Genomic DNA, 9,617 nt, shown 5'->3' on the forward strand with positions numbered 1-9,617 from the left:
TTTTTTTTTTTTTTTTTTCCTGTCTAATATATGATCATTTGTCCCATCTGGATAATATATGTATAATTTTTTCTCAAAGATGTGTTGTAAACGAATAAATCTCTTTCAATATGTGCAAGTTGGGTCAATTACAGAGACGTTCAGATTGAGATATTTTATAGTTGTTTAATCTCTCATTCTTAATTTATCAATTGGACTTTCCTGATTTATATCAAAAGTATGACTTTGAATGTTTTGACCAATTTTGCACAGTTCAAACATTGCGAACGATCTTTAGAAAGCTACAAAACCAAACAGTGAACATCGAGAGGACTTCTTGTTCCGACGGAAAATGGAACTTTGTTGGCAGCTCATTGGAAAACCCACCGACCAGTAACATCACCTGCGACTGTACTTTCAATGCCAGCTCAGTTTGTCATGTCACAAACATGTAAGTATATGTCTATTTGTCACATCAGTAACTTTCCAAGTAAGAAACAGAGTTATGGTTCTAAAACAAAAACTTTCTCTTCTTGATTTTCATCAACAGACAGCTCAAAAGTTTAAGCTTGCCTGGAATTTTCCCGGCTGAGTTCGGAAACCTCACGAGTCTTCAACAGATGTAAGCACATTTTGTTCTCAATGTTCCTTCATTCTTCGCGAAATGTCTGAAACTTGGAACTCAAGCGATCTTCGTTTTATGTTTCCCTTTCGTTTTTTCTTACAGAGATCTTACTCGGAACTTTCTCAATGGAACGATACCTGCGACATTGTCTCAAATTCCGCTTAAAATCTTGTAACCATTCCCTGCAATACATATATATATTATTACCTTTTTCTAGTCAGTTGTGATGATAATAATAAAGTTATACTGATTCTTCCGTTTCTGTTTACTAAAAGGTCTGTAATCGGAAACCGTCTCTCTGGACCATTACCTCCTCAACTCGGAGAGATTACTACGCTTACTGAAGTGTAATGTTACATATCTTATCTTGTTTTCGTCTAACCAGAATTGACTTAGATTCTAATATGTAAAAAACGAATTGCAGGGTTTTGGAAGCTAATTTATTTACAGGACCACTTCCTTCAAACCTAGGGAACTTAAGAAACTTGAAAAGATTGTAAGATCTTTAATTATATACTTTTTCTTCCTTCATTGTTATTTCAGTTTTACTTAGTGATTTGGTGTATTTATGGATACAGGCTACTCTCTTCAAACAACTTCACTGGTCCGATCCCTGAGTCCTTAAGCAATCTCAAGAACTTGACTGATTTGTAAGTAGAGAGATACATACAGTGAGATTTCTTGCAGTCGGATTGATGGAAACTTTGGAATGGTTCTAAAAGCTTCATATGTTTCTTGCAGTCGGATTGATGGAAACTCTCTATCTGGGAAGATACCTGATTTCATCGGAAACTGGACTCTGCTCGATAAGCTGTGAGTAACCGTCATTTCTCTGATTACTTCTTCTAAAGAACACTGTAAAAATTTGCAGTGACTAAACTGTTCAATCTGCAGAGACCTTCAAGGCACATCAATGGAAGGTCCAATTCCAGCTTCAATATCAAACTTGAAGAACTTGACTGAATTGTAAGTAACCAAAGAGTTTAACAATTACCTTATACTTTTGCATGCTTGTCATCAAAACTTTTGAGCTTAATAAAGCTCTCTCTCTCTCTTATCAGGAGGATAACCGATTTGCGTGGACCGGCCTCTTCTTTTCCAGACCTGAAAAATATTGCGAACATAGAACGATTGTAAGTGTTGATCGAAGTTTGATTCAACTCACTTTATAAACTCTGTTTCATCAAACAATGTTTTAACATTCTACCAACTTCATCAGGGTACTAAGAAATTGTTTGATAAGGGGACCTATACCGGATTACATTGGTACCTCCATGAGTGTGCTGAAGGAACTGTAAGTCAAAACTCTCTTTCTAATTTCACAGCTTAAAGGCTAATAATTTGATCCAAGATTTCACATTAAAGTATGTACATGTGTGTGTGTGCAGAGATTTAAGCTCAAACATGCTAACCGGTGTAATTCCAGACACATTTCGGAATCTTGAGAAGATTAAGTTTATGTAAGTTTTAAATTCTCAACATCTTAACTACTTTCAAAAACTGAATGTTAACTACTTTGCTGCTTTAGGTATCTGAATAATAACTCATTGACTGGTCAAGTTCCTCAGTTCCTCATCAACAGTAAAGAAAGCCTGTAAGCAAACTAAACAACTTACCTCGACTTTGATGATTATCTCGGGTCATTAATTTCTTGATCTGTTTTCAGTGATTTATCTGACAACAATTTCACTCAGCCACCTACTGTAAGCTGTAATCAGCTTGATGTGTAAGCACTGTTTTTGTTTCATATCCGTGATTTTTCAAGTTTAACTTTGTCTATATGTTTTTCTAATCAGCACTATTGGTTAACATTTTGTAGGAACTTGATCTCCAGCTACCCGTCAGTAACCGATAACACGTGAGTCTCCTTTTTCTCCCTCTTTTCCGAACCCAAAAACCAAAGATACTTACTTACAAAATAGAAACAACTCTACTTGTGTAGTACTCAATGGTGCTTGAGAGAAGATCTTCCATGTCCAGGAGATGCAGATCGTGAGTTTGCATCTCAAAGATTCAATCTTACCTAGAAAGAAACCCCTAGCTAACCAGTTACATTTTTGTTTCCGGGTTCTCGCAGAGTCTTCCCTGTTCATCAATTGTGGAGGAAGCAGACTCAAGATTGGCAAAGACACGTATACGGATGACTTGAACAGTAGAGGCCTATCAACTTTTTCTTCAGTCTCTGAAAGTTGGGGATACAGCAGTTCTGGAGTTTGGCTAGGCGACGACGATGCCTCCTACTTAGCAACTGACAAATTTAAATTGATCAATGATACAACTCCAGAGTATTACAAAACAGCCCGTCTTTCTCCACAGTCACTCAAGTACTATGGACTATGCATGAGAAAAGGAAGTTACAAAGTGCAGCTCCATTTTGCAGAGATTATGTTCTCCAATGACCAGACTTTTAGTAGCTTAGGGCGGCGAATATTTGACATTTATGTCCAAGTGAGTTTTGCAAAACAAACAAGAAAGTTTCAGTTTTTTGGATTAGAATTCAAAATGGGATTCTCTTGTGCAGGGGAATTTGTTGGAGAGGAACTTCAACATAGCAGAGAGAGCAGGTGGAGTTGGTAAACATACCATACTACAAATTAATGAAGTTCAAGTGAATGGAAGTACGTTGGAGATTCATTTGCAATGGACAGGAAAAGGCACAAACGGAATACCAACACGAGGTGTTTACGGGCCTCTCATATCTGCCATAACGATTACACCAAGTGAGTTTCCTATCCAAATCTTTCTCAACTGTTTGAAATTATGTTAGAGTGAGTAAGTGAGTGATTATTCTCTCTCTACTATATTGCCTGTTGCTGTAGATTTCAAGGTTGATACGGGAAAAGAATTGTCCAATGGAGCAGTTGCAGGCATTGTTATTGCAGCGTGTGCGGTTTTCGGGTTTCTGGTACTTCTAATCCTCTGGCTTACAGGTTACTTAGGTGGAAAAAAAGAAGTGGATGAACATGGTAAGCAAGAAAACATCATTTTTTCAAGAAATGCTCTTTCTCATTTTCAAGAATTGATTGATTCTTTCAAATCTTACTTTTTTGTTTTATCAGAAGAGCTTAGGGGACTTGATTTGCAGACAGGATCATTCACATTGAAACAAATCAAACGTGCTACTAATAACTTTGATCCAGAAAACAAGATTGGTGAAGGAGGATTTGGACCAGTTTATAAGGTGATCATGACTGCTTTGGTTTTACATCTTCACATGTTCTTTTGAGTACTAATCGGTTTTGGTTATTAGGGTGTTCTTGCTGATGGAATGACCATCGCGGTGAAGCAGCTTTCATCAAAATCTAAGCAAGGAAACAGAGAATTTGTGACTGAGATTGGGATGATCTCTGCGTTGCAACACCCAAATCTTGTGAAACTTTATGGTTGTTGCATCGAAGGGAAAGAGCTTTTGCTTGTGTATGAGTACTTAGAGAACAACAGTCTCGCTCGCGCACTCTTTGGTTAGTTTTCTTTATCCATCTGAGAAAAATAGTTTTAGGTTCTTGATCTTTACGCTAAAGTCTCATGTGGGTTATCTTAACAGGCACAGAAAAACAGAGACTTCACTTGGAGTGGCCAACAAGGAACAAGATATGCTTAGGGATTGCGAAAGGATTGAATTATCTACACGAGGAATCAAGGCTGAAGATTGTTCATAGAGACATAAAAGCGACAAATGTGCTTCTTGATCTGTCTCTAAATGCTAAGATATCTGACTTTGGTCTAGCTAAACTCGACGAAGAAGAGAATACACATATCAGCACAAGGATTGCAGGAACAATGTGAGGGTTCATCACTTATCTTTCTAAAATTCATCGCAGATGTGAGTGTTAACACATACAAGAATTTATATTTCATTGATATGCAGAGGTTACATGGCTCCAGAGTATGCAATGAGAGGTTACTTAACAGACAAGGCAGATGTTTACAGCTTTGGTGTTGTCTGCTTAGAGATTGTGAGTGGAAAGAGCAACACAAATTACAGACCAAAAGAAGAGTTCGTTTACCTTCTTGATTGGGCATATGTTTTGCAAGAACAAGGGAGTCTTTTAGAGCTTGTGGATCCAGATCTCGGTACAAGCTTTTCGAAGAAAGAAGCGATGAGGATGTTGAACATAGCTTTACTCTGTACCAACCCATCTCCGACATTGAGACCACCAATGTCATCTGTTGTGAAAATGCTAGAAGGAAAAATCAATGTCCAACCACCATTGGTGAAACGTGAAGCTGATCCAAGTGGTTCAGCTGCAATGAGATTTAAGGCCTTTGAGCTAATGTCACAAGACAGCGATTCACAAGCCTCAACATTTGCGAGAAACAGAGAACAACACATAAGCTCCTCTTCGATGGACGGTCCGTGGGTCGATTCTTCCTTCTCCGAGCCTAGCAAAGATGTTAGCCTACAACAGCAAGAAGAAGGACGTTCATCATCTTCGTCGAAAAATCTTTTAGATGATCTTACCGATGTGAAGATTGAGTCATGAATTGTTAATCATTAAGATTCTTTTAATCAATTTACAGACAAAACAGTATTAACCAACACCTCCTGATATACACATATCAATCAAATTTTATAACAAACAACTCAAAATTTTAAAAAAATAAAATAAAATAAAGTTCAAATGGCATAGTTTGAAATAAAGTAAAATAAACAGAGTGAAAAGAATCGAGAGTGTGAAGGCCAACTAAGTCAATCCACCACTTCGACGGTTCTACTTCTACCCATCAATTTGATTACCAATGAGAGCGCGAAGACCAGCCTTGTAACCACCATGTTGCTCTCACCTCAAGGCCTACATCACTTTTTATGAGTACTAGATGAGTATCGGCGCACTGCGCGGGTTATCTTTTGACGATATGAACAATTAAATTTTCACTGTCAATATCAGATCGTGTATTGAGTAGTCAAAAACGAAAGCATAACCATGGTGATTGATATCAATGTGACTGAAAATTTGGAGTAGCCAACACACATGATTGAATCTCTTTTTTTTCTGGCACTTTAGCAATAAGAAAAAAAAAACTGTAGTAAATTTGGTCAATTCACAAATCTCATAATCTATTCTACCTCTTAATAATCAAACACAAAATATTTTTTTTTTATTCTATAGTAAAATTACATTTAACAACACACATACATGTCCTGTGTATAAAAATTTAGAAACAACACCACTCAAATACAAAAATTTTAAGGTTCACCATAGTGAGAATGAACTTGCAATCCTGTGTATAGTTGAGCAGATAGAGTCATAGAAAGAAGGTTTACAGAGAAGGAAAACAATGTAAAATTAAGAGAAAACTTTGATTTTTCTTGTTTGTTATCGAATGAATGAATATAATCACTTACAAACTATAATTAGAAGAACTAATTAAACATCTTTTTCTATATATTCACGACTCCTGCCATATCAGGTTTTGTTTTTTCGAACCTGCTACACCGTACCAAAGAAAGAAATATAGGAATAATTAAAGAATACAGTAAGCAGAACATAGCATGCAATTCCCATAATGAAGAAACTAACTTGTAATCTAGTTTGAGCAAAAAAAATAAACCATTACTAATGCATTAACATAGTCTAGCTAAGCTATAAAAAATAACCAGTTACAACCAATATAAAATTCGTTCATGCTTGGATATAGACTCTTGAGAAACCTAAAAAGCCACAAGTTGTACCCATCAGCTATTTGGAACAATAAGCATACTAATCAGTTCCAATTAGACAATTTCTAGATGATGTTAAAATTGTCTTAACATCAGTATAAGACAATTTTCTTTCTTTAGGAAATTCAGTCATTTGTTATCTTCAACATTTCTAATCTATATTCTAAAGCTGATTCTTGTTGGTGATTTTTTCAAAAGAGTATTTTCTGAATATGCTTGACCTTCAAGTTCTTTTTTTTTTGTAGTTGAGCTTCATCTTCCACATCTTCGTTCACTACCAAAAAAAATAGCATGATGTGAGAGATATTATAAATGAGCAGTTACTACAAAAATCAAAGTAAAAGAAGACAAAAAAGGTCGAAGTAGCAATTACTACGAAAATCAAGAAAGGGAAGACGAAAAGGATCAGTCAAACAACATAAAGAATTCAAGTTAATTGGTTGATTTTAATCATGGATATGTGGCACTCTCTCCATTGCTGATGTGGCAGTAGGATGGAGAGTTGACCAACTTTCATAATATAGATTGTTCTATTAAATAGTAACTAAAACATTTGAGCGTGTGTATTGGTGAGAACTCAATTGGTAAGATTTTAGAAACTCTTCTTAATATTGTATGTTCATTGGTGAGAAACTAATTTGAAATTCTCATTAATAAAAAATTATTAATAATATTTTTAAACATATTAAATTACTTAATTTTTTCGGTAATCATATTAAATTACTTACTAAATATATTTAAATTTCTTTTTATTGTATCAACAAATATTAATTTAAAATAATATAAAATATACTTTAAAATTATGTATAATGGACCTTGTTAGATAACTAATTTTATTTAAGATTTATAAAAAAAAAATAAAAAATAAAAAATGACAAAAAATAAATTATGTATTTAATTAAAATTTTAAGTTTTTGTAGAAAAAAAAATCTTATAACAAAATCTATCTACTTAAATAGTGACATGTGTCACAATCTAATAGACTATCGTGGGTTTCTCAAAGTTCCTAGTATGAGAAACAATTCTCCCTTTCTTGTTTAAATTTTTTTTAAAAATTCTTGATTTATTTTAAATGTGTGAAACTCTCTCAGAAACTACCAATGCACGTGGTCTTACAAAATCAAGGATTTTTTTTCAATTTTTTTTAACAAAATCAAACATTTAACCCCGAAAAATGATGAAACATAATATTATAACTATACTTAGGCTTAAGACAACAGTTTATTAATTAGCGGCAAACTTTGTAAGGGTAAACTGTATACTTAGGCTTAAGACAACAGTTTGTAAGAAGAGCATAGACCCATTATTAATTTTTGTAAAACTTTGTTACAATGTTACTCTGTTCTAAAATAGAAAATTAATAGTTTCAGACTTTCAGTATAGGCTTACAAACTAAAACTTTGGCTTCTTCCCCTAATAAATATGAAGAAATTGGACGGTCACAACTAATTGATTGAATAGCCAATAAGACGACACGACACCCTCTATTTTGCAATATATATAGATATTACGACAAACAAAATACATGTTAGAAGTTCCAAAAGATTAGATCCATAATAGGTAAAAGAATACTTTATCAAAAACAAAAAAAGGTAAAAAAAAGTTATTAATTTCTAGAGATAAAATTAGGGATGCTGTTTTGTCAAGCTAATTAAACTTTTAAGACAAACTTTTATATACCTTGTAACTTGTAAGTTCTAATAACCATAAACAATCAAGATTTTGGGCTAAGTATGGCTGCTTATCGACAACATTCACAGCCATTCCTTTTGGACTACGGGACCTTCAAATTAGACAGATAATAAACCCTTTATAAAAACAAACCTTATATCACACAACGCATTAATCGTTTTGCAATATTTTTGAGCTTGTACACTCAAAAATCCAAATCCCACATCTAAAGTTTGAAGTGTAAAATCATTGTTTTAAGGGTAAACTGTATACTTCGGCTTAAGACAACAGTTTGTAAGAAGAGCATAGACCCATTATTGATTTTTGTAAAACTTTGTTATTTTGTTCTAAAATAGAAAATGAATAGTTTCAGACTTTCAGTATAAGGCTTACAAACTAAAACTCTGGCTTCTTCCCCTAAATATGAAGAAATTGGACGGTCACAACTAATTGATTGAATAGCCAATAAGACGACAAGACACCCTCTATTTTGCAATATATAGATATTACGAAAAACAGAATACATGTTAGAAGTTCCAAAAGATTAGATCCATAATAGGTTAAAGATTACTTTGTAAAAAAAAAAATAATAATAATATAGGTATAAGAAATTAGGGATAAAATTAGGGATACTGTTTGTCAAGCTAATTAAACTTTTAAGAAAAAACTTTTATATACCTTGTAAATTCTCTAATAACCATAAACAATCAAGATTTTGGGCTAAGTATATATATATGGCTCCTTATAGACAACATTCACAGCCATTCCTTTTGGACTACGGGACCTTCAAATTAGACAGATAATAAACCCTTTATAAAAAAACCAAACCTATGTGACAAAGTAAAACTAAAAAAAGCAGTTAAGAACATAATCTCTCAGTCATTTGTTTAACAATTTCTACGTTAAAAAGTAGAATAATTTAACCTTTTTTGCATGGCGACGCACGGTCTTGTTGTAGTTTTATAAAGTTTTTAAAATGTAAACTTTGTTATAAAAGCTTTAATTTATTAATGAATGTTCGTCAGAAACAGCGGAAGCCGAACGTGGAAACTTCTGGGTAGGAACGTGTAAGATAAGCACTTCCATAACATTTAGTAAAATATGGCTTAGAAGGTATATACTCTTAAAATAGTGATTTTTAAAATTTATTGGATTTCAATCTAAAATAGAAATACAATATGATGTTTTTATTATATAGTAAAATTTCGTAGATCTTGCTGGGTTAATCACTATTTATTGATATACATATGTAGAATCTGTAAGAAAAGTAAAATCTGAATTCATCAAATATTTAAGGTAATAATAAAAATTTAAGATAATATGTATTTCTTTTTAATTTGAAATACAAATGAAGATTAGAGGGGGGTATTGGATGAAAGAATTTGATTGAATAGATTTGAAGACATAAACAATAGATTTTCAAGTATTCTAAAAGTTTTCAAATCTTTCTCGTTAATTCTATCAATTATATTTTGCAACACTTTAATAGAATAAAAGAGAGTTTTTAACAGAATCGAAAAGATATCAATTCCACTAATTTCTCTATTTCTTTTTTCACCACGTTAACAAAAAAAAAAAGCAAACTGAGCATCACGAGCACACAACAACCTTAGCAGAAATTGCAGGCACCAAAAAAGCAAACACGTTGTCATCTTTCGTTCATGAGAGTAAAGAGATCGA

At 33.4% G+C, this 9,617-nt stretch overlaps 1 protein-coding gene across 1 annotated transcript in view; it reads left to right on the forward strand.

The window, feature by feature from the left end:
• LOC104742863 (probable LRR receptor-like serine/threonine-protein kinase At1g53430) overlaps positions 1-5,146 on the forward strand; it is a 5,994-nt gene extending 848 nt beyond the window's left edge. The window contains exons 2-23 of the mRNA XM_010463932.2: positions 253-430; positions 530-601; positions 707-775; positions 880-951; positions 1,029-1,100; positions 1,183-1,254; positions 1,346-1,417; positions 1,499-1,570; positions 1,666-1,737; positions 1,824-1,898; positions 1,993-2,064; positions 2,133-2,198; positions 2,271-2,330; positions 2,424-2,462; positions 2,547-2,596; positions 2,682-3,052; positions 3,126-3,324; positions 3,424-3,570; positions 3,664-3,785; positions 3,855-4,065; positions 4,149-4,386; positions 4,473-5,146. Of these exons, the coding sequence (XP_010462234.1) occupies positions 253-430; positions 530-601; positions 707-775; positions 880-951; positions 1,029-1,100; positions 1,183-1,254; positions 1,346-1,417; positions 1,499-1,570; positions 1,666-1,737; positions 1,824-1,898; positions 1,993-2,064; positions 2,133-2,198; positions 2,271-2,330; positions 2,424-2,462; positions 2,547-2,596; positions 2,682-3,052; positions 3,126-3,324; positions 3,424-3,570; positions 3,664-3,785; positions 3,855-4,065; positions 4,149-4,386; positions 4,473-5,088 (3,017 nt within the window). The 3' untranslated portion in view covers positions 5,089-5,146. The remainder of the gene's footprint in view (positions 1-252; positions 431-529; positions 602-706; positions 776-879; positions 952-1,028; positions 1,101-1,182; positions 1,255-1,345; positions 1,418-1,498; positions 1,571-1,665; positions 1,738-1,823; positions 1,899-1,992; positions 2,065-2,132; positions 2,199-2,270; positions 2,331-2,423; positions 2,463-2,546; positions 2,597-2,681; positions 3,053-3,125; positions 3,325-3,423; positions 3,571-3,663; positions 3,786-3,854; positions 4,066-4,148; positions 4,387-4,472) is intronic.

This window comes from Camelina sativa, chromosome 14, assembly GCF_000633955.1.
Source record: "Camelina sativa cultivar DH55 chromosome 14, Cs, whole genome shotgun sequence".
Taxonomy (NCBI): domain Eukaryota; kingdom Viridiplantae; phylum Streptophyta; class Magnoliopsida; order Brassicales; family Brassicaceae; genus Camelina; species Camelina sativa.